The sequence below is a fragment of the Nomia melanderi genome, chromosome 1 (genome assembly GCF_051020985.1).
Source record: "Nomia melanderi isolate GNS246 chromosome 1, iyNomMela1, whole genome shotgun sequence".
Taxonomy (NCBI): Eukaryota; Metazoa; Arthropoda; class Insecta; order Hymenoptera; family Halictidae; genus Nomia; species Nomia melanderi.
The window spans coordinates 20,126,421-20,154,250 of record NC_134999.1 but is presented as its reverse complement, the minus strand read 5'-3'; the positions used below and the strand labels follow the sequence as shown (position 1 = coordinate 20,154,250).

The 27,830-nt window shown below is 49.8% G+C and overlaps 2 protein-coding genes across 5 annotated transcripts in view; one reads left to right on the top strand and one right to left on the bottom strand.

Moving 5' to 3' along the window:
• The window catches only part of LOC116432686 (uncharacterized), a 240,693-nt gene that overhangs the window by 1,118 nt on the left and 211,745 nt on the right, over positions 1-27,830 (bottom strand). The gene's annotated exons all lie outside the window — the stretch shown is intronic.
• Positions 427-27,106, top strand: CARPB (Carbonic anhydrase-related protein B). Of its 4 annotated transcripts, XM_076366779.1 has the most exons (11): positions 8,232-9,167; positions 9,235-9,307; positions 11,675-11,786; positions 12,135-12,185; positions 13,079-13,407; positions 15,738-15,833; positions 15,942-16,008; positions 18,137-18,291; positions 24,975-25,103; positions 25,222-25,267; positions 26,273-27,106. In XM_076366779.1, exons 3-11 carry the CDS (start codon positions 11,723-11,725, stop codon positions 26,287-26,289), a joined length of 954 nt encoding a protein of 317 aa, XP_076222894.1. In that variant the 5' UTR covers positions 8,232-9,167; positions 9,235-9,307; positions 11,675-11,722; the 3' UTR covers positions 26,290-27,106. The 4 variants fall into 4 exon arrangements, with proteins under 4 accessions (XP_076222901.1, XP_031845761.1, XP_076222894.1 ...); XM_076366786.1 differs by lacking the exons at positions 8,232-9,167; positions 9,235-9,307 and adding an exon at positions 427-542; XM_031989901.2 differs by lacking the exons at positions 8,232-9,167; positions 9,235-9,307 and adding an exon at positions 7,753-8,219.

Genomic DNA, 27,830 nt, shown 5'->3' with positions numbered 1-27,830 from the left:
AAAATTGGGGAAACAATTTTCATTGGGACGCGAACGATCCGATCGCGTTCGTTCGATAAGCGAGTTTCAAGTTCGCCGCGCGACACTGTCCGCCGTTGCGGCGTTAATTTGATCGTTCGCCGATAATATCTGATCGCGATACGGGTTCTGCGTGTGTCTTCGTGCGATCGAAAGCAGCCCGACGTGCTCTCGGGTCGAGAGGGCAGAGGTCGGACGGGCGACAAACGGGCCCGGCATCTTATCGGTCGCGATCGCTTATTAAGGAAATTCCTCCGCGCGCCCCGGTCAATTATCAATTACGGACGGGGTTACGCTCTTTTGATTCATGATCGTTTCGCGTGACCCTCGGCGTCGAATTAAAGCTCCGACGATTACACGCTCGCGAGTGACCGCTAATGCTCGCCGCGCAAGCCGTGACCGTCATTCGCGTGCTCGAAGGCTGCGCTGGTCACCCGTGACCGGTGCCGATGGATTCGTTGGAGAGGATTATTTCTTTCTGACACGAACCCTGATGAATGGTGTTTATTCTGGAGGAGGCGCTGGTAAGTGGATAATGGTTCCAAGTGGAAGTTTCGGGGATAGGAGCGGCGTTGAAGTGGATTGTTGTATTTTATTGGGTTATATCTCGAGCTTTCAGTGGCGACAATGTTAAACGTGTTTTCGATTAAATCGCTGGTCTAATCGTAGTGTTCCATTACTTCGAACTTTGAACACAAGATTTTAACTCTTAGCAGTCCTATGTCGAGACTCGACATTCTATTTTATTGCAACATCTACCTGTTTTAACAGTTTTCTCTATATTTACTTGTAGTATCACAATTGTACCATTTAAAGGTAGCGTTTCAATGACTCCCAAATTTTCTTGAATAGTTAACCCTTTGCGGAGCAGTACCGCCATATAAGCATGGCAGTGTTAGTGGATCCAATGCCTTGTATAGCAAGAATCGGTTTATCATTTTTATCACTGTCGTAATATTTACAATTGCAAGTATCCGGCTAGACCACTAATTTCTTTGTTACCTACGTCACGGAATTTCTTGGTAAGTAAACTCGAAATACTTCCGATCAGGATGAAATTTACTTTCGATTGAACGGTCGGTCGATCGTAACGTTCCGCGATTCGAAGCTCGGAACAGCGCAAGATTCGAACAATTCCCAGCAACACAGAGCATAAAAATATACCTACCCCGAGGAACTAGTTTCGCGCGATAGAAAAAGCCACGATTCAATCCACCATTGCAGTCGAACAACGATGGAAACCGTTTCCGAGCGTGTTGCAGCCGTTCCGAAAAGAATTACGTATTCCTACGTAACAATTACTCCTATCAGAGCTCCCTGCGACGACCCCGCGACATTGCATTATGCAACGAGGACGCGTCAAACGAAGCCACGCTAGATTAACGAGCGCGGCGAAGGGAAAAAAGGAACGGGGGAAGATTAAAATTTCAAAACGCGCTCCGGCTAATTGGAAAAGCCGTCCGGATAATCCCGCCCCGATCGCGCGATTAACGAGTAATTCGCGGCCCGGCGAAATTGCATGGTTTGTTATCGCGTAAATAATTCGCGTGCGCGTATCGATCCCTTCTTACTCTGTCGTCGTCCGCCGGCGTCGTCTGGCAAGCGTGTCCACGCTCGCCGGATTAATGCGGCGTGTATGAAACGCGAGGTTCGCTGAATGAAAGGAGGGCCGAATTCGCGTGATCGCTAATTGTGAATGTAGCCCGGCTTTTGTGACGAGTCCCCGCGCTACTTGCTGCTCGGCCCTCGCTCGCTCGCTCGCCCCCCTCCTCCTCCGCCGGCCCTTCCGAACCGCCCCTCTCTCGGCCGGCGTATTCGAGTCAGCCGGATTTTGTACTCATTGTCAGAAGTAAAGACCACCCTCGACACTTGTTGCTCGCCATCGACATTTGTCTGCTCCGGCAGTTATATACGCCGGCCGCGTTTCGCTTTCGTGGTTGTATTCTTTGCCGGGTTACACGCCGGAGAGGGCGGCGAGCGGACGGCCGCCACGTACACGCCGCGAACGGTGACTTCATAATGCCGCGGCTGCCGTTCGCCCGACGCGACGCGACGTTTACTTCGAGGGAGACGCCACGGAACGCGGTAAACGATTCCGTTTGGAGTAAGGGAATCCGGCAATCCGCAGCCGAGCGTCTTTGCTATGGAGAGTGGCGCGAGATTACGGGTTCGGGGAGTTTTTTTTAACCTCGTCAGTACCGTTGGCGCCTGAAGGAGAGACTGAAGAGTTTTGTTTCGGTGTACTGTCGGCGCTTAGGTGAAGCTTGCTTGGATCTGTAGGGAATTGTGATTCGATGATTGCGTGTTCCGTTAGTTGTACGTTACGTGAATGTTTTTTACATAACAGCAACGTAAATTCTTAGGATACGAGTTCACGTAAAATTCAGATGCCGAAGGGTTAATTACTCTGCGTTCGACGAGAAATGGTACGAGGGAATTTATTTGAATCGATGGTGTATAATGTTTATTATTTTTGTAATGATGTTTTAACCCTTCGCTGTTCTACGATGAGACGATTCTGTTTTCTATTGTAATTAGTCGTAGTGTCGAGGGTTAATATTGTGGGGTTTTGGGATTCTTTTGGTTTTTGATGTTTCGGTGAGTAAGGATTGGAAGAGGAAAGATTGTTTCTACGATTGAATTAGTTTCTGAGTTTCGATGAAGGGGGATGATGATTGTAGTCGCAGTAGAAAATTGAATAGTACGGATGTTTCGGGGAGGTATAAGATTGTAGAACAAAGGCCGATGATTTCTGTTTGAAAACGAGCCAAAAATTGGCCGGCGACGGCCCTGAAAAACACATAAAAATTCCGTCCGCGTAACTTCATCTGCATTACTAATGCTTCCGGCCGCTGTCAAAACAAATCCACCGGCGGGAACAAGCAACCGGCGCTGCGCGTCACCGTTCCACCGTTGTTGCCAAAATTCAAAGAGTTTGAAACTCTATTTGCGTCGTCGGGGGGATCTTCTCGCAGCTGAGCAATTAGATTCGTTAAAGAGTTCTGTTGTCTTGCCCGTCGGTGCCAGCGGAACGTTTAAATCCTCTTTCGAAGAGACAGTTGCGAAGACAGAGAGGGAGAGAAGGAGACAGGTAGGAACGCGAAGAAAGTAGAAATATGGAATGATAAAAGGATAGAAACGTGGATAAGATAGAAAAGTAAAAAGATGGAAGGTTACAGAGAAGGAAAGTTGGAAAGATGGAAAGCTGAAAATATGGAGAGCTAAAAAGAAGAAAAGTCAGAATGGAAAGTTCGAATACAAGCGCAGGAGAATGCAACGCAAGATAGATGGGGATGCAGAAAAATGGCAGCGCACAGGGACGACAGCGTGGAAAGGCGAAAGCATAGAACGACAGGGAACAGAGAGAGGAAGCGCCGGAAATACAAGCAAAGACACTTTTATTAGAAAACTGTAACGCGTCCCGAAGAACGCGTCGTCGTTCTAATTACGCGACGTCACGATTGTCGATATTCCGTGATATATTGCCAGCGAGATAGCGCCCGGTAGAAAATGTAGGTCCGTCTCGTTCGGCGGCAGCCAGAAACAGATGACAGGATATTGCCTTTACGGCAATAATCCATTGTCGTTACTTCGTTACTGGCCGGCGTTATTGTCGCCGCGCGACAAGAATCCTCCCGTTTTTACATTTTATTGGACACCGTTGATCCGCCACATTTATTTCGAGAATCAACCCCTCAACCCTTCGCCGGCCTGGCCGGGCCGCGCGCGGCCGGGTCTCTGGTTCCGACGGAACATTTCATTGCGACCTGAATCCTCCTTATCCGTTCCGTGCGGATTCACGGGGACCGAATCGATAATAATAAATAGCACGGCCCGAGCGAAATTATCGGACGACGGGAAAATAAAGCGTCGCCGAGCCCGAATGAAAATAAATCGAAGACGCATCCGAGCGTTATTATTACCGCCGAAACCGTTACGATTCCGTTCCAACTGAATCTTTAATCAGCTAATTCGAGCATCACCCCGGATATTTAGAAGCGAGAACGGCCGAACAACTCGAAAAACTACGGTTCGGGAAATAGCAAATCACGAAGAAAATTCGTCTCTCCCGTCTAGCAGCCGGCGAAGCCATTTCGCCCGTCCATTAGCGAGAATATCACGGGATCTAAATATCCGCGAGTCGGTCAATCAATTTCCCCGAATGCCTCTGCTCTCTCCCTTTCTCTCTCCCCCCTTTTCTCTCTCTCTTTCCCTGTACCACCGCGACCCGGTCACTGCACCGGCTCTCCCATCTCTCTCCCTCCCTGTTTCCGACCGGTATCTGACCGGAAAATGTCGAAAAAAAACCGCGCGCATACACACAAGAAACACAGGAAAAACACAAAACGAGGAAAAAGTGCTGGTCGATTCTGAAAGTTGATTTAAACGTTTCCCCTCCGGAACGGGGAACGGGCTGGAAAAACGGAAAGAGGAACGGAAAAATTTCTCGATTCGATTCATCGGACGACTAAATACAAGCGGCGCGATCGGCCGGGGTCCGCGCGGCGGGCCGGAGGGGAGGCGGACGAGGTAGACACGGGAACGAGTTTCTTCACTGTCCCGCCCCCGCGGTGCGGACGGCCTCGTCAAACACCGAATTTTTTATCCCGGCCAATATCTGGCCGCGGTGCGGGTGATTTTTGCATATCCATGAGCCGCGGCGTCGGAACAGCATCGATAACCCATAATCATCGGTGGTCCCGCCGCCGGCTGGCAATCGGCATGAATAAAACAAACATAAGTTTCGCAGCGAATTCAATATCCGCCGGCCCCCGCCCGGCCCCCGGCGGAGCTCGCCGGTCGTCAAAGTAGGAGGAACGAGCTGCAATCGGTCGCGGGCCGCGCACGTAGGCTAAACGCGGCTGTATTGTAGCCTCGTAAGCAAAACTCCTGGCTTCCAGCCGGCTGCTCGCGTTCCCGGGGAATTGATCTCTTTTTAATGGGGAACGACGGCGCTGCGTCCTCCCGCGGGCGGGATCGTTTCGGAATTTTTATCTGGATGTTAATAAGCGAACGTTCATCCCCCAGTGCGCTTCGTGTGGCTGTGTTTAGCCGGAGAATGAGGAATTCAGCGTGAGACGGAGCCGACGACGATCGAATTGTTGGCAAGAACGTGTCTCGGAAGGAGATGATCGCGAGGAACGTCTACGTTTATGGTTCGTTCGGATTTGGTTTACGGTTCTGGTCTCGTTTCGAGAAGAATATTAATTGCGAACTGTCGTGTCCGACCTGTGACGGAGTTCGCTACTGGAATGTCTAATTTCAGTGTTCCGTTTGATGTGCGAGCTGACTTTTATTCGATGCGTCGCGTTTCGGGAAGCGTTTAACCGAATTGTAGGTTGTTTTTCTGCTTGCCTGACAAACGCCGAGGCTTTGCTACTGGAATATTTAGCACTGGGTTTGGATGCTGCGTTCCGTTGATTGGGAGGACGGTTTGCGGTATCGGAGGCAGTTTTCTATTGCAGTCTTAACAGTGAAGCTACCAGAGGGGTCAAATCATGCCTGATGTCTTCTATTTGCAATTATTAGAAAGGTAACAGATGTTTCTGGGAGGAATTATTAAAGAAATTCATTTAGCACTACGCAAATTGAATTGTGAATCAATTCGAGTCTGAACAGACGCACTCTTGGAGTTTCTATAGCGAAATTTTCAAAGTCAAGTGAAGTGCTCGATAGTCTTAGTGTTAATCGTCTGCGTGTCTGACCAATGGCGAGTCTATAGTACTGGAAACTTGAGAAATTGCTCGAAACACCGAGGCATGGGAATAATTATTTCCAACCCCTTTCATGCCTACGTCTGACTAATGGCAAACCCATACACCTTACACATAACCAGCTGCGTTGAAAAAATAAAGTCATCCCCTATTTATCAAAGATACTACGATCTCGTGAACGATTTCCAATATTCCAGCTCGTTTCCAGAATCTCCCCGTGGGAAGGTATTCTACTCCCATTCCTAATCTCCCTTTCCCAACGGCGGAGACACGGGCACGCAGAAAGAAGGCAGGCAGGCAGTTCGCCATTAAATTCGAACGCCTTTCCACTCGCGGCAGCAAATATTTGGCTCCGTGCGCCAAGGGTTGACGGGAATCACTGCTCGAGAGAGATATCAATGAGCGGAATATCCCGATCCCCTTTCTTTCCCGGACTTACCACGCGGCTCGAGTGCCAGTACAGCTGAAGTGCATTTCTATTCATTCGGATGCAATATAAAGGGAGACCGGAGAGGCCGCGCGGCGATGGGAAAGGGGGATCGGGATCGGTGAGTGGACGATCGGGTCCGGTGTACCCGAGTCCCACTTTTCCGGGCGGTCGTATCCCCCTCCGGGCACACGCGTCGGAATCGTCGGCACGCCGCGCGAGGCGGAGGAGAGAGGCCTGGCGGCGCGGCGCGGCGCGGCGCGTTTCGGGCAATGCCGCTTTGAAAATCGATAAGCGGCCTCCGCGTAGTCGACCAGTCAGGAGCTTTTCGGTGTATCCGCGCGAGATCCTGGCTGGTCACGTGGCCGTCCATAGCCCACGTCCGCGTAAAACCGAACGCCGTGCCAGCATACCTGACGTAATTTCTATTCTTCGATCAACCTTTGCCTCCGCCCTCCGCCGGCCGTCCTCCCGTCGGCCCCGCTGGCTAACCCCGATCCACCTTTCCCCTTCGAAGAGGATCCCCTGAAATTCGATCGAGCCAGCGACCTTCTATCTTGTTGCTTCTGGTCGATAGTACACGACCGATCGAATCAGACCAGGAACAAAGGGGAGGCGCAAAGTACGACGGCACAGAAGGCAAAAAGAAAAAGAAAGGGACAGTCGGGGGATAAAAATAAAACGCGGTCGATTTAAAATAGTATCTGGTAACGAATTCAGCTTGGCCCAGATCTCGGAGTCCCTGAAATCCGATCGAACGGACGACCTTCCGCGGTGCCGCTCATCAGCGATCGCGCTAATAAGGATAAGAGACAACGAGACAGAAGCAACAAGGAGAGGGTGAGCCGTGCGACAGGAGCGAAACGCGGCCAATCGAAAAATAGTATCGAGTAACGGATTCAGCCTGGCCCGGTGACTCGATAACATCTCGGCCCATTGATTATTCCCATGGATAAGGACGTGCGCGGGACGGGGCTACGGTGGGTGGACGGGCAGGGTACGGAGGAGGGTCAAACATCTCGAAAAGGTCGATTCATTAGGGATCGCGGTGGAAGGGAAGCGGTAACCGGTACAGATGTATCCTCTCCTCGAAGAAGAGGAGGAGGAAGACGACGCCGAAGAAGCGGACGAGCGGGAGGCGGAGGTGGAAGAAGAGGAAGAAGAAGAAGAGGAAGATGAAAAAGAAGAAGAAGACTAGACGAAGGAAGAATCTATCGGCCTCCCCGTGCTCCGGCATAGTCCTGGCCGGGTCTAGTGCGCAGACGTCCTCCTGGCTCGCCGAGGATGGCCGAAAGAGTCACGGAGGCGCGAAACGCTCGTTCCACCGTGTCCGGAAGCATCGATGTGGGTGAACCGGAGGGCCACGGCCGGAGAAGGAGGAACGAACGAAAGCGGAGTATAGAGGGTTGAAGCTCGGCCGCTTTGGCTGGAGCGAGAGGACCGTCGGCGGGCGGCCGCGCACGCGCACCGAGCCGGCCACCGGAAAGCCCGACAGAGATCTAGATGGGGCACGGATCGGCTGCGCGCCGGAGCGACGAGGACACCCTGACGAAGACAGAGCCAGGGGAGGGGGCGACCGGCGAGAGAGACCGACGGAGGTAGAAGGAGGAACGTATACAGAGAGCGGCACTCGTAGGGCAGTCGTTCCTCCTTCGTCGTTCCTTCGCAGAGGCGCGGAGCGCGCTTTTAACGAAATTATTCCGTGGGAAAAAAAGCTCGGCCCTGGGCTTGCCGCGAGAGCCAGCCGTCGACGCGCCTCCACTCGCCACAGGAGCGGCGCCTCCGTGCCTGCCTCGTCTCCTGGAATCGTCCCGTGTTCCCCGAGACGGAGACCAGCGGAGACGGGCTGCACTCTCTCTCTCTCTGTTCCTCGGCTTTGGTTTTCGCGTGCACGACGGTTCCGGGGCCGTGCTCTACGGGCGGAGTGTCATTCGCGGAAAAAAGTGGTTGGTGAAGTTGCCGAGGAGCGTGACCGAAGGCGGAAGCGGTTTATCGAAGGATCAACGGAGCGGGGCTCGCGAGGACGCGCACGGACGTCGTCCTTTTGCTTCGTACGCACGGTCAGTATCGGGCCGTCGACGTTTCCGAGTCGACGGGTGAACGCTCGACGGAACACGCCTCGAAGGATCTTTGTTTCCGTACCGCGTACTACGCTCCGCGGGCCTCCTGCGGGGAAGATAGTAAAGGGTTCCGCTACAGCTTTTACGGCAGGACCCGGGATCTTCCTGTGGTTCTTTCTCTTACGATCGTCGACGGAACGGGAGGGTGACCCGCGAACGGATCGCGGTGTCTGTTTCGAAAGGCCGCGATCGCCGTTTATTGATTTCCGCAGGAGCGGGCGGCCGGTTCTCTCTCCGGTCTTCGTCACGCGAAAATTTTGGCCGCACCATCGCGCGTTTCGCCGATCGATTCGCACGCTCGTCCTCTCCCACCAGTCTAGCGCGCGCTGCCGACCCTACACACCTGAAACCTCTCTCTCTCTCTTTCTCTCTATCCCCCTCTCTCTCTCGCGCCCTCTCGCTCTCTCTTCCTCTCTAACTCTGTCTGTCTTTCCCTCTTTCTCTCTTTGTACGTGTCTCTCCGCGTTTTCTAGCGCCGCGCACACACTCGGTCGTGTGCGTCTCTCACGCGTTTTCTTCCCTTCCCATCGGCTGGCGCCGCTTTTACGCGGTTTCCCCGTTCCTCTCGCTTCGCCTCTGTGGCGGCGAGCTCTCGAGGAGCCGCGAGAAATCGGGAGAGGATCGATCTCGCTCCGTCGGGGAGGGGAGAGGATCGCGGTCCGCGTTCGGAAGATTCAGCCCGATCGAATCGCGAGGATTCACGCGGAAACGCGCGAGTGTGTGCGAGGAATGTGGACTCGGTGCGCCGCGGACGAGTGTTTTCCTTGAGATTCGTCGCCGAGGCGGCCGACGCCGGGTAGTTTCCTGTGGAACCCGTAGGCCCCGTTGAACCGGTCCGGGCAAGGTTACCCCATGGGACGAGTCGACGCAGGAGAATCAGCGAGAACCGTGAGTCGAGTCATTGCACTTCGCCGCGGGGTAAGAAGGGTCAATTATTCTGCGCCGTTCTCGCCAGGTCCCGACGCTCGGCCAGGAAAACCGGGGAACAAAACCGTCCGCGGATTAAACGATCGGCCCCGGGTCCATGTGTACGTGAGCTGGATCGCGGTTATACGTGTGTACACCCACGCATTTCGAACGTTGAGCGCACTAGAGCCCTCCACTCCGATAATTGCACTCGAGTGGAAGAGGAGAGACCTCTTTCTCCGCCTGATTAGACACTACTCGAACTAGAATAGCGTCGCAGCGAGAATTTCGATTCCGCGGCGGCCGGGGGACGTTAGGATGCTGTTTACAGGCAGGAAATTGCATGAACCGTCGACTGTCGGGTCGCAGGATGCTAGCTTGAGTTATCCTTGCCCGCGGATTTCTGTGCCACCGTGCGGACGACTTTCCGCGCTCCATTCTCTGTTGACGTTCCCCTCCGCGAACGAGAAATTTACTTCGGTCGCGCGCTTCCTGGCGTTCTTCGATATCCTGCGCCATTTTCAGCGAGCGGAACAATCGTCAGATGTTTTTAATGCGAAGTACGCCGCTGGTTCGAAAGAGAGAGGGAGAGAGAGAAGATCAGAGGACCGCGGTATCTCTCGAATCCTTTCGCTCAGCGACGGAATCGGACGAGTCCCGTTGCCATTGATCGAGGTTTCGTTAACATTTACGGACGTCGATTCGACGTGAAACCTTCATCGACGGGTAGGACACTCTACGTGGAACGGATTAATCGGAGTAATAATTAATCCGGAAACGTCAAGGTTCGATCGGAAGGTTGCCGGAGTCTGTTCAGACGAACGAACTGGGTTGCACCGATAGAACGACATCGGCGCTCGCGATAATTGACGCGAAACAGATCAACTCCACGCTTCTACCCGTCAAACTAATTACCCCCGTTACCCAAGAATCTTCCGCGCGATACCAGAATTCTCAACAACCGATACTCGGATCTCAACAGCTTCCTAAGAACAACGGAAACACCCATAATCCGCGACAGACTACTTCAAACATCGGCTCGCGACTCGAACCCAGCGCTCGAGCGTTCTCCGAAACGAGTAGAATCCCTCGGAGCTGTTCACCGCGCAACCGTGAACAGCTGAAGCCTGCCGATCGTCGTATCGGAGATCGGGATCGACTCGGACGCCCGGCCGGAGCGCCGAGTCCCGAACAAAGGGCGGCTAGAGTCGAGGCGGTTCGAAACAATCGGTCGAAATTCAATGAAGGACCGTCTGGTAGACGCGGCCGAAAGAAAAACGAGGGTCGCCCGGCCGAGGGGGGCGGCCGGGGGGGGTCGGACGAGTGAGAGCCGAGTCATCGTACTCGGGACACCGTCGGAGAGCTCTTATCTCGATGCTCGCCGGTGTAGGTTAGAGACACTCGGTGTCCCAGCGATCCTCGGTCCCGATACCGGGGAGATCGGGGATCGATCGATCGACTTTTCACCCGCTCCCTCCCGCGCGCGGCCGCCCCAGAACAGAGTCTACTCGAGTTTTCCTGACCTAAGAATACATCGGTGGAGTGTCGTGGAACGGGGTGGAGTGGACTACACAGAAGGAGGCGGCGGGTGGTCGTTGTGGGTGGTTTAGCCGGCGGGAGGGGGGATCGAGTGGGAACCCCGCCCCCTTTCGAGCGTCTCGACAACGATGACTGCAGATTTGTCTTTTCTTTCATGTCCGAGGCTGCGTTACCACACGTCCGCCATCCGCCGAGGGGTTCGGTAGACGCGCCGCGTGATCGCGTGACGCCGGTCAATTAAAATCTCGACGGCTGTGACATTAACGTTCGGACGCGGGTCGATACTCGTTATCTTTCGAAGCGTTCGTTCCTTTTTTTCTTTATTTTTGTCGCGCGCCGTCGGTTCGAGGTGTCTGGGTGTAATGAACTGTCGGACTTGTGAAGATAGAGGGTGGTCTGAATCCGCGAGGATCTTTGATAAGATTTAGTTGTGATCGCGTTATTGCCTGGGTTCGTTACGTCCTCTTTGTTACGGGATAATTGGACGATGTTGTACCATTCGTAATCAGTGGTTTCGTTTTCGGGATGCCGAGATTCGAATTTGAATTTCGCTGCTTTGTGTCGGCACAGCGGTTTCTCGATTGCGCTTGGCATTGTAATCTCGGATGCTTTACAGAGTATCTTTCGAACGATATCTTTGTAATGTCTGCCGGTGGGGATGTTCAACCGAGGATTACCGAGTCGCTTGGTTCAATTGAATTCGATTATTGAGGAGACTGCGTCGCGATACACCGCTGGGTATATCCCCGCTCCGCGAGAAAGAGAAACGGCATAGCTCTCCGGGTTATTAAAACAGGCTCGATCGGGGCGCAAAGATCAAAGCCGCGCGATTCAGACTATTCCCTCGTTAGGAGACACGGCTGCCGTCCACGTGGGAGGCGGTCGCTGAAGGAGACACGTGTTCGAGCGAATCGATCAACTGGTCTCGTCTTTTTTCTTCTTGTCCATAGAATCGAGACGAATGATGTTCAATTGACGAAGACTGCGCAACGCTAGGAATGGCCCCATTCAGTTCCGTATTCCTGGGCGTCTGGGGAGTGTTCGTAATCGTTTTGATACAAGGTACAATACAAGCGAACAGGTCGAAAAGCGAATGATTCTCATCGCATCCGTTGATCAGCGGTTCTTAACCTGAAGAGTGAATCGATCGGGTCGCCTTTTTTTTCGCGGTCGGTTCTCACCGGTTCCGTCGTCGTAGCCGTCGCTGCGACGGCAGCAGCGGCCGACGGGATCTTTTGATATCATTGTTCCACGGGAACCGTGTAATTGAGACGAGTGGCTCGTTATTCGGCGAAGCGTGGCCAAATATCCCGGCCACTTGACCCAAGACGTAACTGGTTCTAGGTTAAGGACTGCTTCCCCGTCGCATAAACGACATCGCGGAGATTCTTGATAACGAACTATTTGCAGAATCTAGGCCCGTCGTGTGGGAGGAATGGTGGAACTACAACGGCATTTCCGGTAAGGGATTCTTCGAGCCGCGGATCTCTCCCTTGCCGAGTTACTCGGCCGACCAGGAAACGATATCTTCGGTTGAATATTTCCGATGGACTTCGACGAATTCCGCGACGCGAAACGGCGCATCGGAACGTTCGACGCGTCGACCGGCGGATCGACGATCGTTGACATATTCCGTGCAGTCGAGACAATTATCTTAACAACGTGGAAGCTTGACAGTGAATATTCCTACTCGCGATTGTTCTTTCAACCCTTTTGAATCTTACAGATTCTCCTCGGAGAACTGAATGAACATTTTTCAATCTATACGACAAATTATATTGAATTCAATTGAATCGTCAACGATTCGCAGTTCTCGCTTCACAAGATTATCTATTCACTTGAGTTGCTAAACACTTACTCAACGTCAATCCCAATGCAATTACTCTCAAGCAATTCGGAAACGTCGGTCACCGGTGACCACTGTCAACCCGGGTATCTTCCTGAATATTTGATAACCACCGATTAGCTGTAAGCTCGAACAGGAGAATTTCCCTCGCACCGGTCTAAAATAATTAAAACATCCCCTAACGAGCTTCAACGCGAAGACGTCCGTTCAACCGATTAAGCGGCGCGACCGGAAGACTCTTCGCGCGGATCCTATCCAAAAACTATCCGGTTAAGACGCGTAAGGAGGTAACCGTTTAATTTTATAGAATCGGTAAACCCGCTGCCACTTGACTCCCGCCGATCCCTGAATAATTTCGTGGCTCCAGCTTCCGATAATCCCCGGGTTTAGCTTCGCGGAAACTTCGTTTCGAACTTGTTAACGGTCTCCCGTGGCGGGCAGGGAGGGTGATCCGCGATAATCGATCCCTCGATAGCCTACACCGTCGTTTAATCGGCACGTTTCGAAGGTCCCGCCTTCTGGGGTCTCATCAATCCCGAATGGTGGCTGTGCGACAAAGGCAAGCGACAATCGCCGGTCAACTTGGAGCCGACCAGGCTGCTCTTCGACCCCAACCTGCAGCCGCTGCACCTCGACAAGCACCGGGTCGGCGGGGTGCTCGCCAACACCGGGCACAGCGTCGTCTTCGCCGTGGAGAACGACACACGACATCCGGTCAACATATCGGGCGGACCGCTTAGCTACCGCTACCAGTTCCACGAGATGCACCTGCACTTCGGGCTGAACGATCGACACGGCAGCGAGCATATCGTTGACGGACACGCGTTCCCTGCTGAGGTAAACGTTACTCTTCAATTGCTAGACTATTCGATAAGCGTCCGAAGGTTTTCGGTGGAAGTTGTGTGCATTGGGAAAGATCGGGAAGGTTCAGCGACTCGCTGGCATCGCAGATGACATCATTAGAAGTCTGATTCATTGATAGTGTGTCGTTGAGAGTATCGGCGGATCCCTGATGATGCCAGCTGCGATTCTAGCGAATACTGTAGAATTTCCCACGATGTATTCTACTTTTTCGAAACGAAGGGACCGGGAAGTTTGCGAGGCACGAATTCCGATTGGTACATTGATATCTTCAGGGTGCAGTTCCGATAGATTTTAGATGTAGGATAGTTGAGAAGGGATGGAAGAGTTTTCACTGGAAGGTGTGCTCGCATTGAAGAACTCGGCGGAATTGCTTCGTATTTTGAGGAACTCGCGAAAGTTTCTCGAGGAAAAGGGCTGGAATGTTGAGGATTAAAATGTTGAAGAGGTGCTCGAGGGAGAAAAAGGTTTAAGTGAGAGATTATTTGGAGTAATTTCTTCGTTTCCGGGGAAAGTAGAGTATAAGGATGGAAACGTTGCGCTCGAAAACTGGGGACGGATACTTCGCGACGAGGGCAATACGCGACGTTAATGTTGCGATGGTTATTGATACTGTCGGTGTACACGTTCCCCAGGGTAGCGGCAGCAAAGTTGCATAGCTTTACCGGCTCGCAACGCGTAACCCTGTCCCCTGTGGCAACTCACAGTTCCGCATAATGCGGTAGTTTCGAAGGAGCGTAACGATCGCGTTATAAGGAGGCTGCCTATTACGGGAAAAATTCATGAATTATGATTATAACGGCTGCTTCGTTGTGTACCGCGCACTGAAACATGCACGAACGTTTACAAGCCGGCAACCGAACCCGCGCGGAGCTCCGTGTTCCTCGAATTGAACGTTTCCGCGGACCATCTTCCTAACCGTGGTTAATTTCGCTCAGAATGTGTTTACAGAAACTCGGGAGACGTCCTTTTGTATCTTCCTTCGAATACGGGGAAGAGCACGCGGCGAGGAGTTCTCGTTCAATTTGCAAAACGTCCAATTTAGCGGGTATGACCAATGCGCGACTCGTGCCACCGAAATCCTCCGATTCTTTCATTTATTGATCCGGGATAAGGGTACAATTTCACTTTTCCGCTCACAGGCTTCTCATATTCATTCAAGGGAAACGTTACTCCCGCATCCGTGAGCTCCGTTACGAGCGCCTGACCACTTGGAGTACTAGACTACTTAAATTGCTAAACAGATGCCTGTATGTGTCCTTTTATTCCCCGATCCGGGCGCAGTATTCAGCTCGGCTCTCTTATATACGTTCTATCCGTATTCATTCAGACGAAACGTCGTTCTCGCATCTTCGCTAAAGCGTGCCGGTGGTCGTCTGACCACTCACGGTACTATACTACTTTAATTCCTGAAGGCAACCCGTGCTTGATCCTTCTCTACCTCTTACGCAGCCGTCTTGTAACAAATACCGAGTGCATACTGTTGCCGTCTGGATAACGGCTGACTTATTCCACTGAAATATCAAGCTTTACATTTCCCTGCGCGAGGAGTGCCGTGTTGCGTTTCAATTCTTACGAGAACAGCGTATCAACGGTCCCGTCTCATTATAATTTAACAGCTTTTACGCTCGAGTCTGATTAAAGGACCTATACCACTGAAACTGGAAAATTAGATTCATACCACGAATACAGTCGTATGAGATTCACAAAGCCGAGGAGTGTTAGAATAGTTCTCTATTGAACTCTGCTTCGTACCAATGTCTGACTAATAAACCTACGCTACTTAAATATGAAAAACAGATCTTTATAATATACTCAGCGATATTCGATTCGTCGAACATTAACCCTCTATAGGCCCATGTAACTTTAAAGTCACATAACAGTATACTGGCATCTTGTTGATTTATTTCATTTCGCACTCGAAGTGTTGAATAAAATGAAGTAATCAGTTAACTTAAGTTCAACGTCATTGTAACTTGAAAGTTACAAAATATATTCGTTTGACGAAATTATCGAAACTATTGAATACATTCGTAATCATATGTGGATACCTATTAATTTTTTACTGCACAGATTTTGTTATAATAATGAACAAAAATTCGGCCCATAAAGGGTTAAGCTATCGAGAGAATTTCCCACTGATCCCTGGAATAATTTGAAGCCGCCTGACCAAAGGCGGACTGAAATCACTGAAACCGATCTATAGAAGTCTGTACACAAAGTCCACCACGGTGTATTCGATTTATGATAAACAGCGTGTCGTTAAGGCAACGTCGCTCTAAACCCCGACCCGTTTTCGTTCGCAGCTGCAAATATTTGGCTACAACTCCCAGCTGTACAACAACTTCTCGGACGCGATGCACAGAGCGCAGGGGATCGTCGCGGTGTCGCTTCTGCTCCAGGTACATGCCTAATCTCTCCGCGTATATCCCGGCCGTGAGATCGAGCCGGCGATGAGCGAAGATCGCAGTAAGCGATACGTCACAGATATCCTCTCGGTTGGCTTTCAGGTCGGAGACCTCTCGAACCCGCAGCTACGGATATTCACCGAAGAGCTGGATAAGATCAGATACGGAGGTGAGAGCATCCAGTAATTTAATACGTCCATGGGGACACCCCTGTCGGACTGATTCGAATTTCCCGGGCATATCTCGCGTCGCGTTGTCCTCGAAGCTTCGACGTAAAATTGGAAAACCTGAAGGTTAACGCGCCTTGATACGAAAGCTGTTTAATCCGCTTAACGAGTTGAAAAGTTGATTTATGTTTCGACGATGTTAAAAGTGTAGTGTGCAGAGCATGTGTCCGTGAAATTGAGTTCGGATAACGATAAAAGTTTCTTGAGTATATTTAGCTTCCGGTACAGCTCGAAGCTTCGCGAATTAACAAAGATTGCACGTCTGATACGGGGAAATCTAATCTAGCCGAGCGGTTGAAAAATTGATTTATCTTTGAACTTGTTGAGAAAACCGTGTGCACGCCGGTGTGTGTGTGTGCGTGTGTATAAAATTGACTTTAGATATCGATGGAAGTTCCTTGGGTATATCTAGTTTCGAAAGGTACTAAAAGGTTCGATTGAAAAATCGAATTCCCCGCCTTTATTTCGAGGCTGATATATCGGGAGCGGACCGGTCTAATCCGTTTAACAAATTGAAAAACTGGTTTATATTCGTGTTTGTTGAACGTGTAGCGTACAGAGAACGGTATCCGTAACGTTGCGGCCGGGCATTTCGCAGAACCGACGGAAATATGAGGGTTCGAATGTCACGAGGGTCACGGGAGGCGCAACGGTATCGAAAAACCGATTGGATTTTTTCGTATTATCCCGGGGCTTGGCACATAAAGTTATAGGCTGATAGCAGGAAAATTCATCCTTGATATCTTACGGCCCACCCCGGTCCTTTAAGTGACATATGTGGTACGAGGTCAGCCCCAGAGGGCTGTTCCGTCAGCTCCCTCATTTTTTCCAATGTAGCGGCGTATAATATTTCCCGTCGCATTTACTGGATCCACCTCGGGGGTCGAATAAAAAGGATATTCTAAATATATATATATATATATATCCCACATCCGGGGCCGAATGATCGACATCAAAACAACACGTTCGGAAATTCGTTTCAATAATTAATCAACCGGGTTCACCACTTTCGACGTGTAAATCATTCGAACGTGTTTATCGCGGGGAATATTTTCCGCGGCTCGATTAATCAGACAACGGACTGACACTTCTCATCCCCCTGGGTTTTTGTATATTCAACGTGAACCGCTATTCTCCGAATTCTGAACATCGTAACTCTCCAACGAAACCCACATTTTATGCATTTATCCTTCATTATACAACACGCGAAACATATTATACATTCATTGATCCGTACGATCCATTCGTTTGAAAATCAAACGAATCTCCACTAATTACCAATGCCGAACGCGGACCTCCGCATTCATCGATACACCCGTCGACTCGTACAATGGAATCATTACATCATCGACCACACGAAAATCAAGCGAATCTCGAAGAATCACTCCCGATACACGGATCTCCAGGAGAGCTCGCTACTCCGAATCAACCCCGAAAGACTTCGCCCATCCCCATAAATATCCTGAATTCTGTCCCCGAAGCGTTCCCCGCCATCCTATCCAGCAGTTTATCGACGTCGAAGGCCTTCGTTAGCATCGGTGTCGCTCCCAAGCCGTCTCCATTATTACCGGTGTTCGATAATTTGTTCCCTACTCTCCGGAGTCTGCCGGCTATCAGGCGTCGTGAGCGGCATACATAAAGCTGTCCGCGTAGGCGCGAAGTAGCATCCGGCTCCGCGAAATTCCCGCAGCAATCATCGTCGGGAGAGTGGGGGGGGTGGGATCGCAAGTTAGCCGAGCCTCGGCCGCGTCCGGATCGCTGCACGTTAGCCGAGAAATTCGCGAAGTTGAAGCCCAGCCGGGGGTTCGATCGAAATTAGCTTGTCGGGGCCGGCACGCGAACTTTTCTCCTCGCGGCCATTAGCTCTTAAGTGACTGGGAAAACGGGCCGGGGGTTGTAAGCGGCCGGGTATTACATGCCGGGGGGAAGGGTTGTGCACGCGGCGGGACGGGGCGGAGGGGCGAGAGGCGTGTGTACAGGCACGTCGATGCTAATTGGGGTACGTATGCGCGTCACGGTGCCTTGTCAGATGCCGCTACGTTTATCGATCGATGTACCGATTGCACACAGGCCAGACGGTGGAGATTACGCGTTTCGTGGTGCGGGACCTCCTGCCGGACACGAAATATTACATGACGTACGACGGCTCCACTACGATGCCGCCCTGCCACGAGACCACCACGTGGATCATCCTGAACAAGCCGATATACATCACGAAGCAGCAGGTGAGAATCGGGTTCACGGTAACACGGGCCGATCCGGGCGCGCACGCCACCCGGACACGGGTCCCCATCGGAGGTACGCGCGTTGAATATCAATCAGCGTGCTCCGCTCGTGATTTTTGCTCCCGCTCTCCTCCGTCGCGCTGCGGCGAGGCTCGGTTGGCCGAGCTCGAGGAGATCTGGGGCAGGCTGGATTAAGGTCTTTTCTTAAGCTCTGTTTTCTTGGGGAACGTAGTCCGAAGAGCTTCCGGTGTGTGCATTAATGATCGAAGTTGGATCGTTGGATCTTCGGGATTGTTGGTGTTTCTCTGATTTTAAGGACTGCTTCCTTCGGCGCTTCGGGTTCGACATTTTCCTGCGCGAATCGGATTTCGGTTTTGTTCAGGGGGAAGGGACGAGAGGTTTCGTTCGCGATTCTATGGGATTTGAATTCTTATTAGAATATCTTCGGTAGATCTATATCTCGTTGATTAGAGAAACGAGGCGAAAATGTTCTAACATTAGAATTCTAAAGGCGAAACTTCGGAAAGCTATAGGGAATCAACACAGGTGATTCTATGGGATTCGAATTCTTATTAGAATATCTTCGGTAGATCTATATATCGTTGATTAAGGGAAACGAGGCGAAAATGTTCCGACATTGCAATTCTAAACGCGAAACCTGGAACAAGCTATAGGGAATCAAAACAGGCGATTCTATGGATTTGAATTCTTATTAGAACATCCCATGTAGATTTATATCTCGTTGATTAAAAGGAACGAGGCGAAAATGTTCTACTATTAGAATTCTAAACGCCAAACCTAGAGCAAGCTACAGGGAATCAAAACAGGCGATTCCATGGAGCAGTAATTCGCTGGTTGAGAGAAGCTAAGCAGCAATGTCCGTAGAATTCCATTCATTAATTCCGAACGTACCGAAACCACCGGCGCACAAAAGGAGCATCGATCTCGTCGGACTCTCGCGGCGGATATCCATAAAGCTCGAAATCCCGCGGCGATAACCGGCCGTTGTTATGGATAAAACGCAAAGTATCCGGGAACAGGCGATATTCGATTCCGCAGGGGTCGAGCGCGCCGCTCCCCTCGGCCGAAAGGACGCGAGCCAGATTTTCGCGGCCGATATCGCGCCTCCAGGGTTGACCTTATTCGGCGGGGATCGAAGGAGCGGTTTTCCACCCCTGCCCTCCCTCTTCCTGATCGTTTCAGGGTCTAGAACTTCATTCCGTTCCCATCGGCGTCGTATCACGGGCCGGCGCGCGCGCCGCGAGCCGCGCGGCGACTTGAAGGATCGCGCCGGCTCACGCACGAAAGTAGTTTCTGATGTTCTTTTAACGATTTCGCGTGGCCACGGACGAGCGTAATTCGCGCGGCCGCCCTCCGAGCTCCCCCCTCGACCCCCATTCCGACCGCGAGAGATCCACGGACAAAGGAAATTGGTTTACGTGGCTCCTTTATCTATCCGGGATTACGCTTTGACGACTTAATGCGATTTTTTCACTCGGAACAAACGACCCGGCCGAGCCGCGGCATTGTCGGACGATGAAAGGGTTAATTAATTAAGCCAGCCGAGTGGCGCTTGATACACTCGCTGCAGTAATAACTCCACGATGATTGAATTTATTCCGATCCGACGAGGAGAGCGCTCGAACGTTCGGGCTCGCGTGGTAATGGTCACTCCGCGCGATGTTTGAGCTGGATATCGAAAAATATGTAGGCGAACGGCCGCGGGTATCTGGGATTACGAATTACGGTCGACCGAGGGATGTTTGAGGGTGTTTGGAGTATGTTTGACATGGGAGAACGACGATTGCATGGGAATATTGATAAAGGCATTGAAGAGTCCGTTAAGGAATGAAGATTGTCAAAGGGATCAAGCGTGTTTGTAATAGTGGATCGGTGCATCGGGGAATATCGGTAATATTTGGAGGGATTGCTATCGGGGAATATTTGGAAGGATAAATCGAGCGGCGCGAGGAATAATTTTTCATTTCCGGGTAATTAGAACGAATACGCGCGGTCAGCTTCGAGCCAGTGAAATTGAATGCGACATGAAAAATTGCCGGACGGGGTAAACAATGATTCCGTCGGGGGGATAACGGAATAACCGAGACGAATCGTTCGTCGCGAATTAACGCGCGATTATTTGTAGATTAATTTGAATTTCACGGTGTGATTAATTATTTTGCTGGGTCCGCGACGCCGTTCGGGCCTGATGAAATTGATCGAATTAACGAGAATTAACTAACCATTCGTTTCGCGGTATACCGAAGATTTCAAATAGAATTGAACAAACACGAATGTCACTTTCTTTCAAGTTCAAATTAAACGTTTTACTATTATCAATTATACGGTGTTTAGAACAGTCGATCGTACGTATCTTCACGTACCATCCAAGAATCCCAATAGTCGAGTTTATTGATACCTGCGATCATCGCAACAATGACAGATGCAGAATAAAAAAGCATAGTATCAAATCACTTAATCGAATCTTTCGCTTTATATTTCCCGTCCCGCCAAGCTTCGCTGCATTAGCATTGTGCGACACAAAAGCAGCAAATAATCATAGTTGAATTAACCGGATTACAGTAATTCAGTAAAATTACGGGTCACCGGTGACCCGCGCGGCATTCAACGTGTTAATCTAGGTCCCACTGTGTTTTAATAATACGCGGCCGGCGGAGGTCGGGGCCGGCACGCGTTCGCGAAAAAACCGGAGCAAACAATGGCGGAGAATTCAATAACGGAGTCCATTGACTTCCGACGGAAGTATGGCGGCGCCTATTGTCAAACGTTTAAACGATTCGCGGACCATCCAGCCCGCCCGCCCTCCTCCCGCCCTCCTGCCACCCTTCGCCGTCCGACTCTGTTCCAACCGTTTCAGAAATTAATCATCGATTCGAAAAATACGATTCGATCACGGTCCGCTTTCCTTTTTTCTCTCTCTCTCTCCCCCCTTTTTTTTTTAATTCGCTGGGAATTAATTACTATTGTTCGGACGAAACAAAACATCGGACGGGAAGATAAAAGAGACTCTGTCCGCGGCGCTGCCGGCCGGAACCAGAGGACAGAAATAAAGAGTCTCCCTCGAGGGCCGCGGCGATTCGATAATTGAAAAACGGCTCGCGAGCACCGCGCCGTGGAATAAAATTACAATACTATAAAATTTTACGGCGCCCGCCCCGCTCCGCCCGGCGAGCGTAGAATGCTAATGCAAAGGCTCGCGAGAAATGAGATACCGTCGTCCTCTGTTGCGCGATTCGTTTCGTAATAACATTGTTTCTCGCTCCTCCCTCTTTCTCCGCTTTCTTTCCCTCTTCCTCTTTCTTTCTTTTTTCTATTGAAAAAGGAAGTTCGCGTTCGGAGAACGTGACGGGAACGATATTTTGTTTTTATAAGATTGCCGGCGGAGGAGGGAAGCTTTGTGAATGGGAGCGAAAGGTTTGAGGAGCAGCGAAGCGAGGATGAAAGGAGTGTAAGAGAATGGGAGATGGCTGCGTGGAATGTATGAGGCGTCCGTAAATGTTTCAGCGATCGTTCAATTCTTACCGGAATTCTCAATTATTCCCTGCTCGCCTTCTGTCGGCTGTTCGTTCGCCAGCGGTTAGCTCGGCGAAACGGAAAGTAGAGAAATTTCATTGGATTAGCAGGGAAGTGTTCTGGCAGTAAAACTTTAAGAATAGAGTCGGCCACTTTGTTCCGTGGTGAAGCTCACGTACAGATAGTTTAATACCGCCCGCAATCCTCGTCGAAATAAACGGGAACTCGGGCGCGAGAAAATTGATTCGTCACGGTTACCGAAAAATATTTTCAACTGACCACTTCTCCCACTCTCTCTCAATTAACTTGAACCCGGTGAACTCTGCGCGACCGGTAACGTTCCCAGTGGAACTTGCTCGCGCTGAAACGGGGGAATCCTCTAGCAAATAACGAAGCAGCCTCATTGGAAAAGTTTCGTTTCATTAACACATTCGCGGCCGGAGTTTCTTTTAAAGACGGTACACGAGAGCCGAAATTTTTGTTGCTTGGTATCGAAAGTTTCGCGAGGACTTTTGATATCTGACTAAAACTGTTACGAGGTTTTCGCTTGTAACCGGTGCAACCTTGAAAGTCTATAACAATTGAAACCTGTGTGCAATTAGTTGGCGATTCCAAAACTTTAAACGGAATTCGGCAAACCTGAAAGTGATTTTCCTTTAACAGAGATCAAACGTTACTTGTCTATCGTCGCTAATCTATCGAGTAAACGTGTACGCGGAGCATCAAACTCTTTTGTTTCTAAAGAATCATTAACGATAAAGCACCTTTGTCAACAAAGTACGCGCATTTGCGAAAGGGACCGCAGAGCAAGAGGTTGAAGAACCCAAAGAATCGCTGAGAACTTTCAGAAGCGCGCGTGTAATGCGGCCAGCGAGAGGATACACGAGAAAAAAGCAGTTGCCAGCGAGGAGGCGTAATTATTTGGCTCGGCGCGCGGACACGCGGCCCGCGAATTAATCCCGGCGATGCGCGCACACGCGATTTATCCGCGAACGAGAGGAGTAACACGTGTCCCGCGCGCGCGGATGGGGCGGCAAGTCGGCCGAGGAGGGAAGGAAAAAATTGTTGACTGGAAAATTTTGTCGACGCCGTGTCGTTGAGAGCGAAATCCCGGTGTAATTAATGGAGAGCCGGAAATCTCCGCTCGCAGCTTTGTTTGGTATAGAGGGTGATTCATGTCGAGTGGCACCGGCTGTTTTTGACTGGAGAGGATTAACGCGCCTCCCCCGTCCCCTCTGCCGGCGACCCTCTCTCTCTCTCTATCTGTCTTCGTTTTTTTGTTATGCATTTTGTCGCGGCAAATGATGTGTGACTCGCGACCGATTAACTATCGGGAGTCAGTCATTCCGAGCGTGAAATTCTACTGACCGTTCCAGAACAGGGGCAGAGAACTGCTGACCTATCCGAATAAAAGCTGTCAGCGTGCTGGGCGATTTGTTTAAGTCAAGATTTGAAATTTACTTTTGAAATATTTGTTTCAATTGAGAGATAATGATTGAATAGCAATGTTCGCTTCTTTGTTGTGGAAGTGTTTATGGCAGGATTTTGCGTCAACTGGTATTTCTAAGGAAGTGTGTCAAAACACTGAATTGAACTGAATTAAACCGATCTAAAGTAATCAGATTTATATAATATATGACTGATCGAAGATAGAACTGCAATTGAAGGGAGTTTCGCTGCAATTATTGTCAATAATACTTTATGGACACCAACAGTAAACCAAACTTTTTCAAACGCCTTTAGATACTAACAGTGGCTAAGGAATGAAGTGCAAAGAAAACAAGAGAAAAAGGGCGAATAGGATGAAGAAGTCGAAGAATAATACGAGAAACTGATAGTGCGTTAACAACGTCTGAGAGATCACATTGTTTATTTGAATAATTGATCGAGCAACGTTTAGAGCCCGCTTTCTCGTGAACGGAGTGCATATAGTATTACAAAAGGGACGTATGTAATTATGAAAATCGAAAACGACGAGAGTCGAGTTACGTAACTGCCGATTGATCCACTTTCACGAATGATACAGCACGAGCCACTCGACGGATTTGAATAAAATTCTGTAGCGGTTACCCGTGTCAGTGGGGGAAGGATTATACTTGCTAATACCCCGCGACAAGTTGCACCGGTGGCATCAAAGAGATGCAAAATAACCGAACAATGTGTCGCGCGTTCCCGTAGGAAAGAGTTGCCGGTGGGCGGTCCACTTGTGTCGAATACGATCAAGCCTATCAGAGGCTTCGCTGTAGAGTAGATAATTTCGGAAAATTCCCTCTGTAACCTGTACGATATCCTACACGATCTCTCTCGGTCAGTATTATAGAGAGATAAGAAGCTATCCGAGTACCGGCAAGATGAAATTACAGAGGGGCAAAGGGAATTGTTGACTCCGCCTAGTTCCCTCCGAGGAGACTCCTACTACATACCAGTAGACTCAATACACGGTTATTTTCTGCTGTTACGCGTCATTCATCTTATTTCAATGACGTTCTAACAGTTAATACTTCCACGAGAAGTTCAACAAAATCCAATAAATCCAAACGAAACATTAAAAAACGAGACTAAAAATACTTGGTTTCCAAATATGTCATATCTTGCAACTGAAGATAACGATAGCTATAGCATTAACACTAGAACTACCAGTCAAAATGACTGGTTTCGATTTGTTTCGCAGTTATCAATACCTTAAAAGCATTGAATATTTGAAATGATTTTGGAAATAGTCTCACTTGAGTACTACGATGAATATCCAAAAAAACCGAAAATAATCTGTTACAATTTTTATAGAGATTACATATCAATCGCATTGAATGCTCGGTAGTTCTAGTGTTAAAATCATTCTTTCGTATAGAATATAGAACTACAGCCACCACGTGTATTACACAAGTGGCAAACGTTAAATTTGAATCGCAGACAGTAACAATGAAACGTTAGAGTGAGTATTGCTGCAGCTGTTCCATACTGCAAGATTCCACTTGCCCTATGAAAATTTGCCACGTTGGTAGCCGATTTTCCATCTCTCCGCGATAGTTCATGGAAAGTTCGGAGACTGGAGTTCGGTTTAAAGGATCGGTGATCCCGTGAAAGACTCAGCTGGGCAGGTGAGGATCGACGCGTCGTTCGTCCGAGAGCTGATCCATGTGTCTTTTCAGCTGCTAGCGCTGCGGCAACTGATGAAAGGCGACGAGAAGCAACCGATCGAGCGCCTCGGGGACAATTTCCGACCGCCCCAGCCGCTTCATCATCGTCCCGTTCGAACAAACATCGACTTCAACGTGAAGGTAACACAGCCGGCGAGCGCATCGCGTCGCCTGCGCCCCGCGATTGCTGGCTCTGATTGTTTAAACCATTCATTCTTTTTTCTCTCCCCTTTCTTTGTCCACGCCGGCGGCCCTCCAGGGAACGAAAAACTGTCCGACGATGAACAGGGACATATATTACAAAGGTACGAGAATCTGTACACAATGGCCGCGAGATAAAATGGGAAAAGTTCATTGAATATTCGCTGGAACTGGGTTGCGGCCCGTCGTCGTCGTCTCGCCTAATTTCGCGCCCGGTGTATTTCTGTTTTCCCGCGGAACCACGCCGAAACGAGGGTGAACGGATTCGATATGACGGCCGCACCTGTGCCCCATTTTAAATACCGCCCGTTTATTGCCGGACCTTTATGCGAGCGTTATCGATCGCGTTTGAATAATTTCCACCGGGGGAATTCGATGGGACATTTGCTATTTAAATTGTCGACGGACGGGCGGGGGACAACGGTGAATAATTGGTAAACTTGATCATTTAGACCTGGAATGTTGGAGAATCGATGGAAACCACGCGTCCAGTGCACGCGAGGATATTTTCTTCGTGTTTAGTCGGATGTAAGGTAATTAGGTATGGGGAGTGAGGTTAGAAGAACGAGGAATGGATCTTGATTCGCAGGTCAGCGTGATTTATTTACTTCCATTCAGGGAACTATCAAAAATAGATGATGGATGGAGGTTTATGAAACCGTGCGATTTCTTGAATGAGAAATGATACTCCCTTCATGAGCATATTCCCATATATTAAAACTGAGTTCAACCAACATATTAATCATGCATAAAGATTGGTGTCCATTGATTCTCCAGGTTTCGAGTTATAAATGAAGAATCGAAGTATATTCAATCCTGTAATCTACTTATCGAATAATCGTTTCACTGGGGTATAATAAGTGCCGCGACTGTCGGGGAACGTTTTACCTTTACCAAAGTTCACGTTGGGTCATGATATTTCGTAGTTTTTGGGTCGCGCAAAGGTTTCGATCGCAAGCACGCCGCTGATTATAAAACGACGAAAACCGTCGGTGCTCGCGAGAAACTTCCAAACGTCCAATGAACTGAACCCATGTCGCTACCATTGGGAAACCAGACAACCAACCCGACACCTGGTCACAGTATCTCTGTCGCGTTTCCTGTTGCAGCGAACACCTGGAAATAACCCTGAGGAACGGAGGGAGACGGCTGGCGTTCGCAGTTAACTACGCTTTCCCGGGGACGAGCTGGAGGTTCGCTGATAAGAGAATAAAAACCCACTGACATATCAATTATTAAAGAAGAAGGAAAAAGGAAAAACAGAAAACAAAAAAAACGCGCTCGATCGCGGACGATCGGATCGATCCGGGCGTCGACGCGTTTGCCGCGTGTCGTTGAGGTCGCGAGAGTGAGAGAGAGAATGGGAGCGAGCGAGCGAGGGAGAAAGAAGATGAAGATTAAGAAGAGGAGGAGGAGGAGGAGGAGGAGGAGCAGGTGAAAGGAGTAAGGAGAAGAGAAATGAAGAAAGGAAATGAAAAAATGCTTCGTTGTACTATTAGACGTAAACTGCCAAGTATGTTTCCAGTAACGAGAAAAAAAACACACAGACACACACAGAAGATATACCTATATATATTATATATATAGATTACAATTTAGCGGAGATAAGATAAAAAAAACGTAAGATTACACAAGATATATTATTATACGTATATCGATCAACTATCGAAAGCTATTGACTATCGTGGCCTGGCGTGGGAAAACTGGGGGGGTGGAGCGAGACGAGAAAAGAGAGCGAGAGAGAGAGAGAGAAAGAGAGAGTGAAAGAGAGAGAGTGAGAGAGAGAGAAAGAGAGACGACGCGACGACTCTTATGTATAAAAAGAAAACGGATTCATGCGTGACGGTGCACACACATAAACACGGAGGACACACACGTACACACGAACCCTATCGAAACGAAAGTTTATACTATATTCTTGTAATAAAATGCTGAAAAACGTAGACACGGAGCTGCGGCAACAGTAAGAAACAACCCCCTAGCGTTCGGTGCGAAATGGCACGCGAATAATCCCATCGATCTGTTCCACATCCCTTTTTTTTCTTCTTTTCCGTTTCGCTATCTCGCGTGACGTCGCGTACGCGTCGGGATCGACGGACTCCCAGTCGAACACGGTTATCTGAATGTAACGAGACCGACTGGGAAACTCGGGGGAAACGATTCCCTGCGACTCCTCGAGGCTTCTGTCATCCTTCCCGCTGATCTCCGTGAAATATAAGACTCTTAAGCTAACGGGATAACGGAATTGCGCAAGTTCAAGTGTAGCCGACGATGTCTCCTGTACGATGTAATAATAGTTACTGTAACCTGTCATGTTCGTTATATTTGCAACGCAAGAAGTTTCCGCGGGAATGTTGCCCCGCCGAGGGGGATGTATCTGTTATAGAAACATACGAGTATTTTCGCTGAGCATATTAAATAGAGAATTGAGTTACGTGTTCTACATTCGAGAGAAACATTTCACGACAATTTCCGCAGAGTCGCGGCAGCTCTCGGCGACGATTATTAGAGAAAATTCTCCGGTCCAACAACCCTTCGACAACGTGGTCTCTAAACAAGCCCGTACAACCAGAGAAACCAGCACCAATTCCAAATCGATAAGAAGCCGAGAGAAGCCCGGAAAAGTATCCCAAAACACCCTCTAGCCTCCTAGTTTCCAGACAGGAA